The sequence below is a fragment of the Myotis yumanensis genome, unplaced genomic scaffold (assembly GCF_028538775.1).
Source record: "Myotis yumanensis isolate MYYU_CA2020_CCGP unplaced genomic scaffold, mMyoYum1.0.hap1 SCAF_4, whole genome shotgun sequence".
Classification (NCBI taxonomy): Eukaryota; Metazoa; Chordata; class Mammalia; order Chiroptera; family Vespertilionidae; genus Myotis; species Myotis yumanensis.
The window spans coordinates 87055802-87078695 of NW_027223755.1; the positions used below are offsets into that span (position 1 = coordinate 87055802).

General features: G+C 41.9%; 2 protein-coding genes across 5 annotated transcripts in view; one reads left to right on the plus strand and one right to left on the minus strand.

The window, feature by feature from the left end:
* The window catches only part of CRCP (CGRP receptor component), a 56944-nt gene that overhangs the window by 23538 nt on the left and 10512 nt on the right, over positions 1-22894 (minus strand). For 3 of the 4 annotated variants that reach the window (XR_011471236.1, XM_070412861.1, XM_070412860.1), the window contains exons 3-5: positions 20384-20482; positions 16710-16804; positions 501-558 (exon numbers count right to left, since the gene is read on the minus strand). Coding sequence is in view for 3 of the 4 variants with exons in the window: in XM_070412861.1 (XP_070268962.1) it covers positions 501-558; positions 16710-16804; positions 20384-20482 (252 nt within the window). In the remaining variant the exon portion in view is untranslated. Of the gene's footprint in view, positions 1-500; positions 559-16709; positions 16805-20383; positions 20483-20836; positions 20871-22894 lie in introns of those variants that run through there. The other variant, XM_070412862.1, reaches the window with a different exon arrangement.
* On the plus strand, positions 8734-11040 carry ZBTB33 (zinc finger and BTB domain containing 33). The gene is given in 1 exon segment (XM_070412859.1): positions 8734-11040. A coding segment is annotated over 1 exon segment (2016 nt). The 5' UTR covers positions 8734-8780; the 3' UTR covers positions 10797-11040.

Consider the following 22894-nt stretch of genomic DNA (forward strand, 5'->3'; position numbering starts at 1 on the left):
AGAAAAGAATGACTTCGAGGTTTCTGGCTTAGGAGACTGGGCCAGGAGGGTAAGAAAGAGAGCATGTGGGAAAGTGCACATATGCTCCATTAACCAAGAAAAGAAATTCAGGAAGAGCAGGTCAAAGGGTAGGAGTGGGAGAGATGAATTCCAGCAGAATCATGTCGAGTCTAATGTTTGTATGCACCATCTGGGTTGGCAATAATCCTACAGGGGAGCAATGGCCAGAATCACGTAGGACATCAGGTGAGACGAAGAGCTACCAAATCATAGGCCTAAACCATGTAGAAGGAATTAAATTTCGTCTTCTACTTTACCTAAGTCCATACTAACTAGGATCAAATTTCACTTATAAAATGGAGTGACCTGTCTTTTCAAGTTATGTCAGTTCCTGGCTTGTCTGTTGTCAGCCTTTATATCGCCCTTTCTATATCTCATACCCATAAATCAACCCACCCACCCCCATTCCCGACACACACACACCAGCCTCCTTCACTCACCAGCTGGATCTCAACAGCAGTCATAGGCCTGTGATTCAGCAGCTGAAGTTTTTCAGCTCTGTCAAAAAATAAATAAAAATAAATTACAAAGCACTTAAAACTCTCATACCCCTAAGGATCTTGATTCTTTACCAAGTTGTTTAGAGAACAGTTTGCAAGACAACAAGTGGGAGAACCACTTGGAACATGGCCCTCAGCTTCCTCAACTGTAAAATGAAACTCAAGGGTACAAATGTGTATTAGAATCCTACAGATCATAGAGGCTTAGATTGTAATAAATGTAACAAATATTAGAGATGAAAGTTTAATAAATTTTATTTGGAAAATGTAAGCAAAGTTTTCTTAATTCAGATAATAGAAAGTAAAGATTAACAAAATAATCTTGGTTGGTCACTGCTTAAGAATTCCTTTTTGAGATTAACTTTTACTGAAGTTTGACCTATTATCTTAGTAAACAAAACGACTTTAAGGGAGCAGGAGTTAATATACATAGTAGTACACAGTACGGTCTTCTGCCCTCAAAGAGCTTACAAACCAGTTGGGGAAAGAAGACAAATACAGGATGGCGGCATAGGTAAACACCGGAGATTGCCGCCGTAAACAACCACTTCAAAAATACAACTAAAAGTCGGAACGGACATCAACCAGAACCACAGGAAGGCTGGCTGAGGAGAGACTCTTCAACTAGAAGCAAAAACAACAGCATTCCAACTCTCAGAGGAGGCGTAGTGTGGAAAATTTAAAGGTACGGTGGTGCGGTGGTGAGGTGGTGCGCGCGCAAAGCGGGCTGGCGGCTGAGGGCGCGGTTGTCGTTTTCAATCAGGAGTGAGTCTCAGACTCTGGGCTACAGATCCGGGCGAGTCTCTAGGGACCCAGACTCAAACGGGAGAAGCGGGACTGTCTGGCTACGGCCCCTCCGAGGTTTGCAGCGGTTGTGGGGACAGAGAGGCAGAGCCCCTGGGGACGGACTGAGAGCGGCCATAGCGGCTCCCTCCCCCCGCCCTGTTGAGCCCGCCCCGCCCAGGCCCTGCGCACAGCCATTTGCCAATTGCCTCAGGCAAAGGCTGGATTAGCACCTCCCCAGAAGACAGACGTTTTCCGCTCAGCTGATTCCTACAGCCAGTCGGCCTGGTGGTCAAATCCCTCTAGTGTTAACTACAACAATTAAGGCTTGGCTAGAACAAGACTGCGCACAGAGACCACAAGGGGGTGCACCAAGAAAGCATAAAAGATGCGGAGACAAAAAAACATGACAGAAATGGAGGATATGGAGCTAAGAATCGCAATTTTGAGGGCTTGCCATAAATTTGTACAGAGCCTCACGAAAACTAATGAGACCCTCGATGCTACGATAAAGAAATTAGAAAGTAAGCATACACGGACTGAAATAAAGAATATTATACCCAATAGCAGACCAGAGGAGCTCAAGAATCAAACCAAAGATTCGACAAAAAACACCCAATTGGAAAAGCAAAATGAAAAAAGAATCCGAAAGTGTGAAGATAGTGTAAGGAGCCTCTGGGACAGCTTTAAGCGGACTAATATCAGAATTATTGGAGTGCCAGAAGATGAGAGACAGCAAGATATTGAAAACCTATTTCAAGAAATAATGGCAGAAAACTTCCCCCACCTGGAGAAAGAAATGGACTTACAGGTTCAAGAAGCGCAGAGAACCCCAAACAAAAGGAATCCAAAGAGGACCACACCAAGACACATCATCATTAAAATGCCAAGAGCAAAAGACAAAGAGAAAATCTTAAAAGCAGCAAGAGAAAGAGGCTCAATTACCTACAAGGGAATACCCATACGACTGTCAGCTGATTTCTCAACAGAAACTTTGCAGGCCAGAAGGGAATGGCAAGAAATATTCAAAGTGCTGAATACCAAGAACCTACAACCAAGATTACTTTATCCAGCAAAGCTATCATTCAGAATTGAAGGTCAGATAATGAGCTTCACAGACAAGGAAAAGCTAAAGGAGTTCACCACCGCCAAAAGGAAAAGCTAAAGGAGTTCACCACCGCCAAACTAGTATTATATGAAATGCTGAAAGGTATCCTTTAAGAAGAGGAAGAAGAAGAAAAAGGTAAAGATACAAATTATGAACAACAAATATGCATCTATCAACAAATGAATCTAAGAATCAAGTGAATAAATAACCTGATGTACAGAATGAACTGGTGATTATAATAGAATCAGGGACATAGAAAGGGAATGGACTGACTATTCTTGGGGGAAAAGGGGGTGTGGGAGATGCGGGAAGTGACTGGACAAAAATCATGCACCTATGGATGAACACAGTGGGTGGGGAGTGAGGGTGGAGGGTGGGGTGGGAGCTGGAAGGAGGGGAGTTATGGGGGGAAAAAAGAGGAACAAATGTAATAATCTGAACAATAAAGATTTTAAAAAAAAAAAAAGACAAATACAAACAAATTTTAAAAAGATTTAAGTAACAGTTGAAGATCACTGCCATCTGCCACATGGCACTATGTAGCTCACTGCTGAAGGGGTGGTTGAAATGCGTGGACTCTCAAAGATGACAGGACTTAAGAGAACAACTTCAATTACCACTCTATGCAGGTAACAATTTCTAAATGTTTCTTTCAATCCGACCCTGGAGCTCCAAATACATTTTTAAATGCAATAAATACTTACTGAGTTTAAAGACACTATAGAATAAAAAGACGAGTAAGCCACAAATCCCAGAGACATGTGTTTCGGGAAGCAGTACAAGTTACCCAGACTCCCTAAGTCTCAGTTTCATCATTTGTAAAACATGCATGATGATATATTTACTATCTCACAAGGGGTGAGGAGGTGGCAGCAACAACCATTTATTGCTTACTTTCCATTAGAGAAGCACATTTAACTGTCAGACTTAACTGACGCTGAGATTGGAAATAACTTGTCCAAGGTTACACAGCTAGTAAACAGCAGAGCTGGGACTCTACCACCAAAGCTCATGTTCTTAATCATCTGCTTTTAGTGTTCGCAGTGTTCATAATGGTGACTGTCACGCAGTAGTTTCTCCATAAATAGTAGTCATTACTATTGAAGTTGTAGTCCAGTTCTATTCCTCATAATTCCCCAAATATTTACTCTCAACTTGAAGAAGACTTCACAGAGCAGACCCTTGCACTGGACTCTGCAGGACTTTCTAGGCAGAAAGGATAAACAGAATGGGCAGCCAAGGCAGGAACACACAAGTAAATGCCCAGAAGTACAAACATTCATGGAGCTTTAGGAAATGGCTCCTAGAGCGGTTGTGGGACACAAGGTTCAGAGTCTTCTCGGACAAGACTGCTAAGGGTCCCGTCTACCAAGAGCTGGATGTTACTCTGTACTCACTGGAGAGCAACCAAAGAAAGGACCATCATGCTCAGGCTGATACTGAAGCAATGCTGGGAGACCCGAGAAAAATGGAGGCAAAGACACTGTAATACTCCCAGGTGAAAGAAAACAAAGTCGTGAAATTAGGCAGCAGCAGCAGGGATGGCAAAGAGAGTCTGGACATGTGAAATGCTCTTGGTCACCCCCAGGTCTAGCAGTCAACAAACCTGACAACTGCCTAGGTTTGCTGAGGATGGGGGAAGGCAAGGGAAGAGTTAAACTTTGTTGTCACATTTTTAGCCTGTTTGGAAAACATATATTAACTGAAATTTAAGTTTGTGGTACTTTTACTCATTGATTGGTTTGAGGAAGGGAAAAAGAGAGAGAAACATCAATTTATTGTTCTACTTATTTATGCATTCACTGACTGATTCTTATATGTGCCCTGACTGGGGTTCAAAACCAAAACCCTGGAGTATCGGGATGATACTCTAACCAACTGAGCTACCTGGCCAGGGCCAAGTTTGTGGTACTTTGAAAAAACAACAAATTCTATCAAGTAGACTGTGTAATTTTAGTCTTAATTTGGTCTAAAACTAAAGAAAAAGACCAGAGCTGGATTTATTCTAAGGAGTTAGATGAAACCATCACAGTGGCTAGCATAGCCCAGAGACCAAGTGCAGGGTAAGTGAAGAACCCAGGACAATGCCATAAAGCACCTCCATTTAAGGTGCCAGGAGAGAAGGCGGCAAAGGAGAATGAGGAGGAAGAAGCATAGCATATACAAAGTTCGGTACTATCCACGGTTTCAGTCATCCACTGGGAGTCTTGAAACATATGCCCCACGGATAAGGGGGGACTACTGTAAACACCACTGCAAACACTACATAGGAAAGCATCAGGCTACCTCCTATTCCGGGGGTGGGCAAACTTTTTGACTCGAGGGCCACAATGGGTTCTTAAACTGGACCGGAGGGCCGGAACAAAAGCATGGATGGAGTGTTTGTGTGAACTAATATAAATTCAAAGTAAACATCATTACATAAAAGGGTATGGTCTTTTTTTTTTTTTAGTTTTATTCATTTCAAACGGGCCGGATTCGGCCCTCGGGCCGTAGTTTGCCCACGGCTGTCCTATTCCATGCCTCAGCACATGATCCTTCTACTTAGCATTAACTCACCTGCATCTGGCCAACTCTTCCTTTACATTAAACCCACTGTAATCTCCTATAGACAAATTCTCAAATTCTGACACTTCAGTATCTCTCTACTATGTCCCCACTACCATAGCAGTTACACTGTATTCATACCTGTGTATCCCCAACCACTGAGACAAAGCAAGCATAAAATTAATCTATATAATAAAAGCCTAAGCGACCATTAAGGCAGAACGACCAGAATGACTGGTCGCTATGATGCGCACTGACCACCGGGGGCAGACGCTCAATGCAGGAGCTTCCCCAGTTGGTCAGTGTGCTCCCACAGGGGGAGCACCGCTCAGCCAGAAGCCAGGCTCACATCTGGCTGGCAAGCACAGCGGCGGTAGCACTAAGTAGCAGCGAGCAGGCAGGCAGTAAGGAGCTAGGGGTCCTGGACTATGAGAGGTTGCAGGCCAGGCTGAGGGACCACCCCCTAACCCGTGCTCAAATTTCTTATACTGGGCCTCTAGTATAAGGATAAATTAAAGAAAAGGATAGGGTAGCACTGACTTACAGAAGAAGTTCAAGGGAGAGACAGCTATTGAACACTGGGAGACATGAGTCAGGATTCCATGCTCTGAAAGCAGTCACGGTAACCACACTCCAGATATTAGGGAAACCTGACAACCCTTCCACTCTGAGTTTTGCTGGTCTCAGAGGTCATGTCCCAAATATGGTGGCAAATCCCAAGAGTAATCTGAGCACAGAAAAGTCCCTTTTAGGGACCCCAAGATATTTACAGACCTGCCCAGGCTGGGTCTTGAAGGCAAGTCCTTCCTCTATGCATGGTAGTCATAGCTGTACATCTTAGAGCAGTGGATCTCAACCTTCCTAATGACACGACCCTTTAATACAGTTCCTCATGTTGCGGTGACCCCCAATTTCATTGTTACAAATTGAACATAATTAAAGCATAGTGATTAATCACAAAAACAGTATGTAATTATATATGTGTTTTCCGATGGTCTTAGGCGACCCCTGTGAAAGGGTCATTCGACCCCCAAAAAGGTCGCGACCCACAGGTTGAGTACCGCTGTCTTAGAGAGACCTAAGGAAGAGACCCAGGCTGTAAGCCAGAGTGTAGTTCTTGAGAATTAAATGCCTTAAGCAAAAAATTAAAACGATTAAAGAACCAAATGCTTTGGAGAATTAACATGCTAAAGAAAATATGACACGAGACTTAGTGTCAAAGTGAATTCAAGTTGAATCTCAATACTACCATTTTGCTGAATAAAGTTGTGATGTGAAATAAAGAATGGTTCCTACAATACCCTCAGGGACTCTAGTAACGGAGGTACTTAACCAAATTAATGACACTCGTTTGCACTACTAGATCTGGGTCAGTTAAGGGCTAGTATCTTTCATCTCCTTTCTATGAAAGAATGGTAGAGAAAAACTCTATTGAGATATTCAGATCTAAGGATTAAAGAGCACTTCAACAGTTTCTATTATAAATGTGATTCCTGCCTTGAACTGCACTAGCTAGCAAAAGATGATTCAGGCCCTGGCCGGTTTGGCTCAGTGGATAGAGCGTCGGCCTGCAGATTGAAGGGTCCCAGATTCAATTCCAGTCAAGGGCATGTACCTTGGTTGTGGGCACATCCCCAGTAGGGGGTGTGCAGGAGGCAGCTGATGGATGTTTCTCTCTCATCGATGTTTCTACCTCTCTATCCCTTTCCCTTCCTCTCTGTAAAAAATCAATAAAATATATTAAAAAAAAAAAAAAAAAAAGATGGTTCAGGTCTTGATGGTATATGGCAAGCAGCCACCTGGATCACCAGGCACTGAGGCCAATTAATTCCAATGGACTGCAATGGTTGGCTACCTCCTAAAGGAGCCAGGCCCCAGCCATAGTGAAAGAAGCCTGCATGCCCCCTCTAGTGATTGGTTTTAGAAAAACACTGCCTGTAGCTTTTGCTTTCGACAGTCATGAATAACTTATATACATGTTAATCTGATCCAGGAATCAACCATTTAATTAAAAGCAGACATGAAAACTATTAAAGACTTTGCTTACTTTGGTTCAGTCATCAACTGAAATGGAGACTACAGCGTTGGTGGTATAGTGGTGAGCATAGCTGCCTTCCAAATGGAGACTACAGCCATGAAATCAAGAGAAGGTTGAAACTTGGAAGGGCAGCAATGGAAGAATTAGGAAAGGCTTCTGGTCAAGACTGCAGTGTAGATAAATGCTGTACTTGCCTTCTCCCATGATGACATCAAAATTACAATTAAACTACAGAACCATCATTGAGAACCATCTGAAGTCTAGCTGACCAGAAGTCCTATAACTAAGGATATAAAAAAGCAGCCATGCAAAGACTGGTAAGAAGCACAGAGACATGGAACAAGCAAGCTGGTCCCACACCTACCTGTGCAGTTAAAAATGGGGAAGGGCATCTCAGCTGTGGAGGTCCCCTTTGAAGAATGAGGAATCCCAGCTCCAAACCATGCCCTCCAGCCCAGGATTCCAGAGCCAGAAAGAGAAGTCCCCATAACTTCTGGCTGTGAAAACCAGCAGGGATTATGGCTGAGTGAGATAGGGAGCTGCTGGAGTCCCAGGGGTTCCTCTTAAAGGGCCCACAGAGACTCACTTGCTCTGAGCTCCCGTGCTGGGACATCACCTCAAAGGCAACATGAACATACAGGAAGGAACTGAATTGTCTGGTTTTGGGGCGCAGGCTGCCAACAAACTTTAGAATCATTCATCAAAGGATTTGTAAAAGGCACTTGAATTCTGCATATGGCTGTGAGATGAAGTCAATCAAAGGAGGTATTATAAATGGCACTGTTCATGTCAGCAACTGATTATATATGGCTATTAATACTTAAATTTGCCCAGCTGGTGTGGCACAGTGGTTGAACATCCACCTGGGAACCAAGAGATCCTGGTTGGATTCCAGGTCAGGGCACATGCCTGGGTTGTAGGCTCAATCCCCAGAAGGGGACATGCAGGAGGCAGCCAATCAATGATGTTTTTCTCATCGATGCTTCTATCTCTTCATCCCTCTTCCTTCCTCTCTAAAAAAACACACACAAAAAAACCCCCACATATTTTTTAAAAATAAAAATAAAATGATCAACAGTTACATGTGGCTAGAAGCTACTGTGTAGGATAGGGCAGAGAAATATTGCCATTATCACAGAAAGTTCTACTGGACAGGACTGCTCTGTAGTCTCTATTGATAGTCAACAGAAGAACTGCAGATTGAAAGAAAATACTGTCACATGAGAAGACTCAGTCCAGTTGAAACTACCTGCAACCTCTAGTCTGAGATCTGTATCTTTGTGACAAAGTAAATCTAGAAGAAAGGTGATGCATCGTTTTCTTCCTCCCTGCTCCCTTCCCCAAGTCCTGATCCCCTCCTTGTGTTTCGATAATCCAAAGCTTTTTGTGTCAATGTGGTCACACATGCTCCAACTAAGAAATGAGAGTGATGAGCATACAAATTGTTTGGAAAACGTTAATAAAGTTTCCTTGGAAGAACCGAGTGCGCTCGGAGGTGGAAGGCGCCTCCGATTCCAGCGCTTCGCCCACGCGCTGTGCCCTCTGTCTGCGGGCGTGGGGCAGTGGTTGCAGCGGAGGCGGCAGGAGGCGGCAGGAGGCGGCAGCCGCGTTGACGTTGCCCAAGACTGGAGAGACGTTTAAAGGAGGAGCCGAATCACCACGGGAGTCCGGCCTCTTGCTGTTGGAGAACTCCCACCCTTCAGTGTGGCCTGAGGAGGAGAAGCGGCGACGCGGAAAAGCAGGCATGGAGAGTAGAAAACTGATTTCTGCTATAGACATTCAATACTCTGGCAGTCTGCTGAACTCCTTGAATGAGCAACGTGGCCATGGACTCTTCTGTGATGTTACCGTTATTGTGGAAGACCGAAAATTCCGGGCCCACAGGAGTATTCTTTCTGCTTCTAGTACTTACTTCCATCAGCTCTTCTCAGTTGCTGGGCAAGTAGTTGAACTAAGCTTTCTAAGAGCAGAGATCTTTGCAGAAATTCTCAATTATATCTATAGTTCTAAAATTGTTCGAGTTAGATCAGATTTACTTGACGAGTTAATTAAATCAGGGCAGTTGTTAGGAGTTAAGTTTATAGCAGAGCTTGGTGTCCCGTTGTCACAGGTTAAAAGCACCTCACATACAGCTCAGGATGGTAATTCAGAAACCTTACCTTCTGGTTCTAGTGACAGGAACCTTGAAGTACAAAAATCAAAAGACAAAACCCAAGATAATGGGGCAACTATAATGCCTATTATAACAGAGTCTTTTTCCTTATCTGCTGAAGATTATGAGGCAAAAAAGATTATTGTTACTGATTCAGATGATGATGATGATGATGTTATTTTCTGCCCTGAGATTCTGCCTGCAAAGGAGACTTTGCCAAGTACCAGTGCAGTGGCACAGGCCCCGCCTAACTCAGGCTCTGTTGCTATTTCAGATGTTGCACCTTGTGCTAGCAATAACTCCCCTGCTTTAACAAATAACACAACTCCGCAGAAACTTCCTACTCCTGTGAACCAGGCAACTCTGAGCCAAACACAAGGAAGTGAAAAAGTGCTGGTATCTTCCGCCCAGACACATCTGACTCCTAACATCATTTTGTTAAATCAGGCACCACATACTACGCCACCAAATGTCAGTCCTTCACTTCCAAATCATATGCCTCCTTCAATCAATTTACTTGTGCAGAATCAGCAGACACCAAACAGTACTGTTTTGAAAGGAAACAAGGCCAATGACAACGAGGAGAAGGAAATTATAGATGATGACGACACTATTAGCTCCAGTCCAGATTCGGCTGTCAGTAATACATCTTTGGTCCCACAGGCTGATACTCCCAAAAATACCACTTTTGATGGATCACTGGTACAGAAGATGCAGATCCCTACACTTCTGTAAGTGCCACTTTCCAATTCTTTAAAAGTTTCAGATATAATTACTAGAAACACTGATGATCCAGGTTTAGAATCAAAACATCTAATGGAGGGTCAGAAGATCATTACTTTAGGTACAGCTACTGAAATTGAAGGCTTGTCAGCTGTTGGCAAGGTTTATGCAAATATTGGTGAAAATATTTATGACATAGTGATCCCTGTCAAAGATGACCCTGATGAAGGGGAGGCCAGACTTGAGAATGAGATACCAAAAACAATTAGCAGTGAGCCGGCCAACAAACGTATGAAAGTAAAATATGATGATCACTATGAGTTAATAGTAGATGGAAGGGTCTATTATATCTGTATTGTGTGCAAAAAGTCATATGCCTGTCTGACAAGCTTCCGGAGACATTTTAACATTCATTCTTGGAAAAAGAAGTATCCTTGCCGTTACTGTGAGAAGGTATTTCCTCTTGCAGAATATCGCACAAAGCATGAAATTCATCACACAGGGGAGCGAAGATATCAATGTTTGGTTTGTGGCAAATCTTTCATCAACTATCAATTTACGTCTTCACACATAAAGTCAGTTCATAGTCAAGTTCCTTCTGGAGACTCAAAGCTTTATCATTTACATCCATGCAGGTCTTTACAGATCAGACAATATGCATACCTCCCTGATAGGTCAGGCACTGTGCCTATAATGAAGGATGATGGAATTGGGTATAAGGTTGATGCTGGGAAAAAACCTCCCATAGGAACCACATCCACTCCTCAGAACAAGCCAATGACCTGGGAAGATATTTTTATTCAGCAGGAAAATAATTCAATTTTTAAACAGAATGTAATAGATGGCAGTACTGAGTTTGAATTTATAATACCAGAATCTTATTGAACTCCTTTGAAATATCAAAGTTTTGGTTTGGATTAAGGGGTAGGGCTTTCAGAAGACCTATAAAACAAATTAAGAAATTTTATGTGACACGTCATCTGAAGGTAGTTTAGCTGGATTATTTGTTGATAATTTTTAGAAGCAAATTATTCTGAAAGTTTGTAGAGATTGAGAAGTCCCACCCCCAAGTATCTGTTTATATAGTTAGCTATCAGCTCATTTAAAAGGGGCAAAAAAAGCCTGGAGAGATAGTTTCCAGAACAGAATTTGAAGCAGTCTGAATGTTTTTTCAAAATAACTGGAGTTATTAGCATACCCTAGTATACCTTAAACATTCCCCTTCTATGTTAGCACTTTACTGCTCAATTCTCAATTTTCTTAATATTGAGACTATAAATGTGTGTTGTGTTTGTATATGGCATAAAAAACTAAACAAGAACTTCTGAAGTTGTTCTGGAAATTTTTGAAACAAGGTTCTGCGTGGTTGTGTGTTCTGCTAGTCCAAATGGATAGCAACCTCCTGCCTCCTTCCATGAAAATGGCCATGCAGTGAAGTCTCATCTGAAGAATTAGTTTTAGCTCATTAGATTTAAATCTTGCTTTTATTGCCATAGTGTGGAAAAGACTTTGATGGGTGGGACTAGTGTATATAGTACCTTTGCTATGTGGTCTCTATGGTAAAAAAAAAAAAAAAATACTAATCTCTGTAATGCAGACAGGAGGAGATGAAAAGTTCTGTTGCATTATTTTTTGAATTTTTGCTCTTACATGTGAGAGGCAGAGTGGAAGTGATTGGATATTGTCTTTTTGTTCATTATGATTAAAAATAGTCCCATGAAAATTTTCAAATTTTGAATCTGGAAGCCACCAAAATAAATCTTTAATTCAGTATGAATCTTTATACATGATAGGTTCCAGAAATGAGACTCCTACATATTTTGGGTAGGAGGCTACTGGCATATATTTTTCAATGTTTATATTACTTAGAATCTCTAATAGGAAGTTTTCATTTGAAATAGCTGAATCAGTGATCTAGTACTTATCAGCAGGACCTTTTACGTTTTTACCCTTTCGAAAATAAGTTCCATTCCATCTGCAAATTGCTGCAATGTTATAGCAATCAGAAACTATAAATGGAATGTAATATCGGCTTGTTGATCCCCATTTATCTTGAGACCAGTAAATACCACCTTTTTTCCTTTTTAAATGACACATTTTTAAACATTTAGAAAATAAAATCAAAACTTATTGAAGTGCTAGAACTAAAAAGAAGCAGGTTGGAAAATATAGCCAACATTTATAACAAGATTAACTTGTTGAACTTCTTCTGTAAATGACTTTGCAAAGAAAAAATTTTGATACTAAAGAAGATTGTTGTGCATAGTTATTAGTCATGTGTAACTTTGCTTAAGTATTTCTTAATTCAACATAGATATTTTCTTTCTCCTTAACAATGTATTTTTAAAAATAGTCTATTTCTTGACTTCAAAGTTAAATAAAGCTTTAATCATAAAAAAAAAAGTTTCCTTGTCTATAAAAAAGAAAGAGAGAACCCGGTTGGGTGTGGCTCAGCAGTTGAGCGTCGACCCAGGAACCAGGAGGGCACCGGTTCAATTCCCGGTCGGGGCATATGCCCAGGTTGCAGGCTCGATCCCCAGTATGGGGCATGCAGGAGGAGGCCAATCAATGATTCTCTCTCATCATTGATGTTTCTATCTCTCTCCCTCTCCTCTCCTCTCTGAAATCAATAAAAATATACATTTAAACAAAAAAAAAGGGAGAGAGAGAGAACAGACCCTTGGGGACCTGTAGAACAATTGTCAAAGTTCTAACAGTTGTACCTTTGGAGCTTGGAGAGAAAGGAGAATGGGATTAAAGCAGAATAAATATTTCAAGAAATAATGGACCTAGACTTCACAAATTTGGTAAGAAATAGAAATTTATATACTTAAGAAGTTCAGCAAAAATAAAATTTTTAAAAAATAAAATTTCAGAAGACCAAAGACAGGAAAAAATATTAAAAGCAGTCAGGAAAACAACATATTACAGATTTGCATGATTACAGATTACTCATCAGAAACCATGGCAGTCAGAAGCCACTTTATAACATCATTAAAGCACTGAAAGAAAGGTCCTCAACACACCGAAATTATCCTTCAGTAATTAAAGAAAATAACAACATTCTCTGTTGAAAGAAAATTTGCAGCCATGTTCTAAAAGAAGTTCTTCAGGCTGAATGAAGTACATAGTAAAGAGTAAACATGAAACTTCAGGAATAAATGAAGAGCAAAAGAAATGGTAAAATTCTGGGGAAACATAAAAGACTATTTTTGTACTCTTAAATTCTTTGAAATATAGAAAGTAAATGTTAAAAAACCACTAAATACTATTTCAATGTATGAGCTACCCGGCCAGGGCTGAGATGATAAACTTAATATTCTATATATTTTACAACTGAAAACAAGACAAACTATACATACGCACTCATACACACACATATATGTACACACATTTGAAATATATTTGTCTTCAGAGTTCATTTGGAAAAGAGAGGCAAGAGGAAAAGTGTACTTAGTTTATTGATAGTTTATCAACTGTGCTGTGAGCCAAATGGTTCCTCCAAAAGAAAATTTTTTATTATCCTAAATGAAATGACAAACACTTTTGAAATGTATCAGCTCTGGTATTAATTCTAAAAGACTAAGGGTAGTTTTCTTCTCATGTAAAATCTTGATCTAATTCCTTTTTAATGTTTTTTAAATATGTTTTTATTTATTTCAGAGAGGAAAGGAGAGGGAGAGAGAGATAGAAACATCATCGATCAGCTGCCTACTGCACACCCCCAACTAGGAATCAAGCCCACAACCCGGCCATGTGCCTCAATCAGTAATTGAGCCATGACCTCCTGGTTCATAGGTTGATGCTAAACCACTGAGCCACACCAGTCAGGCTTGATCTAATTGTTATTTTTTAAATATATTTTTATTGATTTCAGAGAGGAAGGAAGAGGGAGAGATAGAAACATCAATGATGAGAGAGAATTATTGATCACTGCCTCCTGCACGCCCCCTACTGGGGATTGAGCCCACAACCCAGGCATGTGCCCTTGACTGGGATGGAACCTGGGACCCTGGAACCCTTTAGTCCACAGGCTAATGCTCTATCCACTGAGCCAAACCAGCTAGGGCCTAATTATTGTTTTTAAGTCCTACAAGCCTATCTTATTCAAGAAAGCCACCAAGAAAAATAACTGGTCACTAGAAGAGCAGACAGAATATTATCAAGCCATTTTTGCCCCAAGCCAAAAAACAAATGTCAAATGCCTTAATTGATAAATTTTCTAGAAAGCAGTTTAATTTGTGAACCCCATTTTTCAATCAATTTGGTATGAATACTAATAGGGGTAATGGGCCAGATCATAGAACTAGGACTCCAAAAAACTTTTTTGAGATTAAAAAACCCCACTATGTTCTATTGCTGGCTCTAGAAGGATCCCTATATTGAATTCTCAGTTGTCTCATCTCCAATACCATAATACTACTTTAAAAGAGCATATTGAGGCCCTGACTGAGTAGCTCAGTTGGTTAGGACGTCATCCCGATATGCCAAGGTTGCAGTTTTGATCTCTGGTCAGGGCACATATAAAAATCAACCAATGAGCCCTATCCAGTTGCTTGAAACCCAGCCCCAGTCAGGGCATGTGCAAGAGGCAACCAATTAATTTATCTCTCTCACACTGATGTTTCTCTCTGTCTCCCGCCCTTCCACCCTCTCTAGAAATCAATGGAAAAATATCCTCAGGTGAGGATTAACACACATACACACACTCACCCACACACACACACACAAAAGAATCAACCAATGAACGCATAAATAAGTGGTACAATAAATCAATGTTTCTCTCTCTCTCAAATCAATTTTTTAAAAAAAGAATATACTGCCCTAACTGGTTTGGCTCAGTGGACAGAAGGTCAGCCTGTGGAATGAAGAGTCCCAGGTTCAATTCCGGTCAAGGGCATGTAGCTTGGCTGTGGGCACATCCCCAGTAGGGGGTGTGCAGGAGGCAGCTGATGGATGTTTCTAACTCTCTATCCTTCTCCCTTCCTCTCTGTAAAAAATTAATAAAATCAATAAATATCCTATCTAATAATAGAGAAACATGGTAATTAGCCGTACCTCTGCTACCCTTCCCATTGGCTAATCAGGGCGATATGCAAATTAACTGCCAACCAAGATGGCGGCCGGCATCCAGGCAGCTTGAAGCGAACAGGAGGCTTGCTTGCTTCAGTGATGGAGGAAGCCAACATTCCCTGCCTGCCGCTGCCGGCCTCTGAGCTTGCAGTTTGAAACATTGTTACAAATATAGAAGCTAAACAAAACCCCAGAAACCTGCTTTCAGCCAGCCGGTCTTCAGCCAGCAAGACGGCAACATTGTTTCAATTATAGAACAAACGCAGATCCCTGCTTTCAGCCAGCCAGGATCTCAGAGCTGGAGTGAGCAGGACCGCAACAGTGTTACAATTATAGAACCCAAACAAACCAGATACCTGCTTTCAGCAGCCGAGGCCTCAGAGCTGGAGCCAAGCCTCAGAGCTAAAGCTAGCCCAGAATTAAAAAAAAAGAAAAAAAGGACAGGTTGGGAGCTTCAGTCACCCGCCAGCCTGAAAACGGCCCTCAGCCCCTCACCCAGACTGGCCAGGCACCCCAGTGGGGACCCCCACCCTGATCCAGGACACCCTTCAGGGCAAACCAGCCGGCCCCAACCCGTGCACCAGGCCTCTATCCTATATAGTAAAAGGATAATATGCCTCCCAGCACCAGGATCAGCGGAGACGCGAGGCCTCCCAGCACCGGGATCAGCGGAGACGCGAGGCCTCCCAGCACCGGGATCAGCGTGACAGGGGGCAGCGACCAAACCCCCTGATTGCCCTGCGGTGCTGTGTGTGACAGGGGGCAGGGCCACAACCTCCCTATCCGCCCTGCTCTGTTCGTGACGGAAAGGCACCCCAACCCCCTGATCAGCCCTGCTCTGTGCCTGACAGGGGGTAGCTCCCCAACCCCCTGATCGCCCAGCGGCTGTGTGTGTGACAGGGTGCGGCGCCCCAACCCCCTGATCGGCCCTGCTCTGTGTGTGACAGGGTGCAGCACCCCAACACCCCCCTCCACAGGCCCTGCTGTGTGACGGGGTAGAGCCATAACCTCCCCATCGGCCCTGCCCTGAGTGTGACAGTGGCGGCGCACCAACCCCCTGATCGGTCCTGCTCTGTGGGTGATAGAGGGCGGCGCCCCAACCCCCTGATCTGCCCTGCTCTGTGTGTGATAGGGGGCAGTGCCCCAACTCCCCTATCGGCCCTACTGTGAGTGACAAGGGGGAGCTCCTCAACCCCAATTGGCCCTGCTCTGTGTGTGACAGGGGGTGGCGCCGCAACCTCCCTATCGACCCTGCCTTGAGTGTGACAGGGGGCGGTGCCCCAACCCCCCAATCGGCCCTACCCTGAGTGTGACTAGGGGTGGCATCGCAACCTCCTGATCCGCCCTGCTCTGTGCATGACAAGGGGCGGCGCCCCAACTCCCCAATCAGCCCTGCTCTGAGCCCGACCAGGGGCTGCACCTAGGGATTGGGCCTGTCCTCTGCCACCCGGGAGCAGGCCTAAGCCAGCAGGTCGTTATCTCCCGAGGGGTCCCAGACTGCGAGAGGGCACAGGCCGGGCTGAGGGACCCTCCCCTCCCCCGCCCCCCGAGTGTACAGATTTTTGTGCACCGGGCCTCTAGTATAAAAATAAAATAAAAAGAACACACTGAGTGTTAATTAGAATTCAAGGCCCAACTAAATATAAATACACAGTTTCTGAGGGGGCTTTTGTAAGTTATTCTCATTGTGAGTCATTCTTCCTCCTTAAGATAATTTTTACTTACTTGGTCAACTTGTGGCTCTTCATTGCTGTGAGAAATTCCCTGACAATCTCAGGACTCTGATGACTGCATGGTGTTTTTGATATGTATTTTAATGTCTACAAAAAAAAAAGGAAAAAGCCAATCTGAATGAGAAATAATTAAGTATTCCACAATTCTGTTTCAAAAATCTTCTATAAAACAAATGCCTTCAGGAGAGTCCATCTTCATATAATAGGAATTCCTCAAAAAGTAAACCAGTAGCTAAAACAGAAAGAATAATGAAATTTCAGAAGAAAACTTTTCTGATCCTAAAAACAAGAAAAAATTCAATCTGTCAGTTGCATTATATTTCAGACAATTTTTTAAATACAGGAAACTCAAAGAATAAAATAAATAGCCAATAATCCATATGGATATAAATGACTGAATAAATAAATTGATGAGAAATATCAACCATTTCTTATACAAGAATTCTAACCATTAAACATAAAAGAAATGAGGTAAACAAATCACTACTAGGCAGCTCCACCATAGTAATAATTACTGCAGCAAAGACCCACCAATGAATGCTAAAATTAATGGGCAAAAGATTAAGGAGAGTCCTGGCCCATGTCGCTCAGTGGTTAGTGTGTCAGTCTGTGCACTAAAGGGTCTCAGGTTCGATGCCTGGTCAAGGGTACATACCTGGGTTGCAGGTTCAATCCCTGGCCCCTGTTGGGCTTGCAAGAGGCAACCAATCAATGTGTGTCTCTCACATCAATGTTTCTCTCTCTCCCCCTCCCTCCTTCCCTTCCACTCTCTCTAAAAACCAATGGAAAAAAATATCAGGTGAGGATTAACAACAACAAAAAGTGCAAACATCAGGTTAGTCACACACTCCTCCATAACAACGAATACTAATAGATCAAGTACTTTGTATAGAGACCTACAAAATAATAGTTGAACCCAAGAGCTCCATATTTAAATGAACTGTCATACACATTAAGAACTCCCTCCTGGGAGCACACCCATCCATGCCTTTCTTCCCTCTCAGGCAAAACTCTAAGAGCCCCCATGAGATTTGCAACCAGTGTAGCAATGTGAAAGGGCAGCTGTCCTGAGCTAACTCCCTGACCCTGTCTCCAAGGCCTCTTTTTCTATGAATTTTCAGTTAGCCGAAGTAGCCCCACCTAGGCTTTTCTCCTATTGCTTCTTCTATCCTGAGCCCTTCTTGTGTTTCACTATTCCCAGTTTTAATAAACATACTCTCAAAATAAAATATTTTTTAAAAACACACTAGAGCCGAAACCGGTTTGGCTCAGTGGATAGAGCGTTAGCCTGCGGACTGAAGGGTCCCGGGATCGATTCCAGTCAGGGGCATGTACCTGGGTTACGCGCACATCCCCAGTAGGAGATGTGCAGGAGGCAGCTGATCGATGTTTCTCTCTCATCGATGTCTCTAACTCTCTATCTCTCTCCTTTCCTCTCTGTAAAAAATCAATAAAATATATTTTTTTAAAAATCATTTAAATAAAAAAAATAAAAATAAAAACACACTAGAAATATATTCTCAGGTATAAAACATCTCAAAACATTTAGTCCCACAGAAAGTTTTCTTAAGGCACCACATATTAAAAGCAAGAACTTAAGGAGTGGCAATGAGCTTAAACTGCTTAAATGTGTAGTTAAAAGTACATAGTAGTTGCCCTTGCCAGTTTGGCTCAGTGGATAGAGCGTCAGCCTGAGGACCAAAGGGTCCCAGGTCCATTCTGGTCAAGGGCATGTACCTCGGTTGCAGGCTCCTCCCAGGCCCGGGCCCTGGTCAAGGTGTGTGTAGGAGGCAACCTATCCATGTGTTTCTCTCACATTGATGTTTCTGTCTTTCCCTTTCTCTTCCACTCTCTCTCAAAATCAATGGAAAAATATCCACGGGTGAGGATTAAAAAAAAAATGTACTTAGTAGTTTTTTTAAATTAGTTTATAAAAAAATTGCCAACATGTATTTTTTCTTCTTTGAAAGGTATGAACTAGCCCTAGCTGGTTTGGCTCACTGGATAGAGTGTCAGCCTGTGGACTCAAGGATCCCAGGTTCGATTCCGGTCCAGGGCACATGCCCCAGTTGCAGACTCAATCCCCGGTGGGGGCGGTGAGCAGGAGGCAGCCAATCAATGATTCTCTCTCATCATTGATGTTTCTAACTCCCTCTCCCTCTCCCTTCCTCTCTGAAATCAATATAAAATATTTTTTTTTAAAAAGAAGAAAATAAAGGTATGAACTATATAATGTAAAAGAACATGAATGAATGATAGGATTTTAAATACATGATTAGATGAACAAAAGTGAATAAGGAGGAATAGTGACAAAAGTGCTAAACTCCTTATTTTCCTTAAAAGGGATTATGATAAGCTTAATTCAAATTTCGTATCTTTGAAAAGAAAAATTAAATTAAATCCTTTATAGACAAAATCAGAACTGGAAGGAAATAGCAAGAAAACAAACTAAAATGACAGATTCAAACATCACCGCCCTAGCCAGTTTTGCTCAGTGGCTACAGCATTGGCCTACGGACCAAAGGGTCCCAGGTTCGATTCCGGTCTAGGGCATGTACCTCAGTTGCATGTTCCTCCCCACCCTGGGCAGTGGTTGGCGCTTGTACAGGAGGCAACCAATCGATGTGTTTCTTCTCTCACATCGATGTTTCTCTGTCTTTCCCTCTCTCTTCCACTCTCTAAAAATCAATGGAAAAATATCCTCAGGTGAGAATTAAAAAAAAAAAAAATCAAACATCACCTACAACAAATACAATGGCTTAAACTTTCCTTTTTAAAGACAAAGCATAAGGCTGGGAGAGAATGTAGCAAAATGTCCACTAGATCAAGATTATGAATTACTTTTTCTGTCTTCTTTATACTTTTCGGTACATTCTAAATTTTCTAGAATAGTAAGTATTACTTTGTGTATAATAAAGAATTTGACATTGCCCAAATCTGGCCTTTGACCTCAGCTTCTGGGAGGTAATCTCCAGACTCTTTGGAATGTTATAGTTTATAGAAGTATCTTTGTCTCAGGCCTTAAATCATATTGGATAGTCTCAACAATGTGACTTAGGATAGGAGCTTTGGGTCATACAGTATCACTCAGCCTGAAGGCTGAGATGAGCTACATGGGCAATTAATTATTCAATCATGCCTATGTAATAGAGCCCCAATAAAATCTTCAGACACTGAAGCTCAGCTGAGCTTCCCTGGTTTATTGGTACAATGTTCTGTGCATACTGTCACTTAACCACATTAAGAGAACAACATTCTGTATTAGATATTTCCCTTGGAATCTGCCTTACTTGCTTCTTCCCTTGACCAATTTTACTCTGCACCCTTTCCCTGTAATAAACAGTAACCTAGAATATGATAGCATTCAGTGAGTTGTGAATACTTCTAGACAATTACTGAATCTGAGGGTGGTCTTGGGATCCCTGAATTGAAATTGGTATTAAAAGTGAGTGCGGTCTTATAGACTATTCCTCTAATTTTATAGTTGGCTAACCCTGGCAATTGGCCAAACTCTTTGCACTTTTATAAACAGAGTAACAACAGGATTATAGTACAACTATTCAAATCAGATAATAGACAAACTTGATTTGGTGGCTAGTCATTAGAAGAATAAACAAACCCTCCTCAAAGACAGTTCAGGTAGACCCTCCAGAAGCTTAGGCTTACTTCATAGGTGATAGTATTCAAGTTCTGTTGTCCAGTACTGTGTTTATTCTTTCCACTCTCTTTACGCTGTTCTTTCAGATCAGTTAGTAACTGGAACACCTAGGAAGAGATATACAAAAGATTTTTAAATGAGAGTTTGAGAAAGATATCTATTCCAAGGTCATTGATTTTAAAGATAAAATAGTACACCCCAACTCTTACATTAGAGCAAATATGAATCCAAGAAATATGTGACCTTTTAAAAATATTTTTATCTAAGTCAAATAATTCAAATTCATTAGTTTACTTAAAATATTTCAAATGTTTCCTACCAATATATACCATACTTCTGATCTCAAAAATATTTTCAGTATTTAAAAGTAAATTTTACGCCCATCCGGTTTGGCTCAGTGGCTAGAGCGTCGGCCTGCGGACTGAAGGGTCCCAGGTTCGATTCCAGTCAAGGGCATGTACCTTGGTTGCGGGCACATCCCCAGTAGGGGGTGTGTGGGAGGCAGCTGATCGATGATTTTCTCTCATCGATGTTTCTAACTCTCTATTCCGCTCCCTTCCTCTCTGTAAAAAATCAATAAAATATATTTTAAAAAAATAAAAATAAAAGTAAATTTTACTAAAATAAATAATTTTTTAAAAATATATTTTATTGATTTTTCACAGAAAGGGAGAGGGATAGAGAGCTAGAAACATCGATGAGAGAGAAACATCGATCAGCTGCCTCCTGCACACCCCCCACTGGGGATGTACCTGCAACCAAGGTATATTCCCTTGACCGGAATCGAACCTGGGACTCTTCAGTCCGCAGGCTGACGCTCTATCCACTGAGCCAAACCAGTTAGGGCTAAAATAAATAATTTTTTAAAAAAAAAAAAAAACAGATTCTAGCCCAGCCAGCGTGGCTCAGTGGTTGAGCGTCAACCTATGAACCAGGAGGTCACGGTTTAATTCCCAGTCAGGGCACATGCCCTGGTTGCGGGCTTGATCCCCAGTGTGGGACATGCAGGAGACAGTCAATCAATGATTCTCTCTCATCATTGATGTTTCTCTCTCTCGCTCCTTCTCCCTTCCTCTCTAAAATCAATTTTTTAAAAAATAAATGGATCCTACCTCTCTAATATGAAAATCTAGTATACTTTATTTTGGGCAAGTGCCAAAATATAGTTTACAAAAAAGGGGGGGAGAGGGGGCCCTGGCTGGTGTTGCTCAGTGGTTAGAGTGTGAGCCTGCACACTGAGGGGTCTTAAGTTCGATTTCTGGTCAAGGGCACGTGGCTTGGGTTACAGATTTGATCCCTGGCCCCATGTGGGAGGCAACCAAATTGATGTGTCTCTCTCACGTCGCTGTTTTTCTCTCTTCCCTCTCCCTCCCTCCCTCCCTCCATCTTCTTCTCTCCCTGCCTTTTTCTCTCTCCCTTTCTCCCTCCCTCTAACTCTCTCCCTCAGTTTCTCTCTCTCTCTTCCTCTCTTCCTCCCTCCCTTCCTCCCATTCCACTCTTTGTAAAAATCAATGGGGAAAATATCCTCAGATGAGGATTAACAAAGGGGGGGGGGGGGCAGGGAGGGAAAAATGCTATAGGACTTAATAAGTAAACTTTCCCCATAAGGGGAAAAACATGTGTATTAGTGTTAAGAAGGGTGTGGGGCGTATATCTCTCTCCTGTTTTAGAGATTATACAGAAAATTCAGGGAAGTATTACAGGTTCACAGATTCATAGACCATTACTAGATACAATGCAACTCCTTGCCTGCCTGTCATTTTCAGAAATAGTGCCATGAGACCCAATTAAAGCAATCAATATTTCTCCAATGGATAAAACACCCAAACACTTACCAGTCCAAACTGGAAAAGGAAATTCCTAAAAGCCAATGGCTTAACCAACAACCATTTCTTCCTGTTATGAGCAGCAACCATTTAAGATGAATCTTTGGGAAGAGAGGAATATGGCCAACTGTCTTAATTCAACTACCTTCTATATACTAGTATATCACAAAGTGGAGATCCAAGTCTCCTACAAGTCTTTATGAGTTTAGACTCTGATATATGAAAAATAGACAATGAATGTATGTATGAAGGGCTCTTTCTACACCAGGAATTAATGTATCAGATGATTTTATTAGTGCTAAACAAGATCCAGGCAAATGGAAGGTAGGCAAAATAATGTTATATCCCGCCCCCACCACCAACCTCTTTCCTTCTTTCCTCCCTTTCCCCAACAACCAAACCCTTCAGCCCCCAAATCCCCAATCTGTTGGTTCTTACTAAAGCATTAATGATAATGGTGAGTCAACTAAGCTCTCACTTTCAAAATGAAGATTTTAATATTTATGAGACTATTGTGAGGATCAAAATAATGACATAGAAGTATTTTATAAGTAAAGAGTGATAATTAAGAAAGAGCATACATATTTTAATAGAAGCTTTTGCTGATAGAAAGAGTTCCAAAATAGATGCTTCCACTCTTCATGAAGCCTTCCATATAAAGATCTAAAATTTTCAGATTTGGGGAAGATTGCC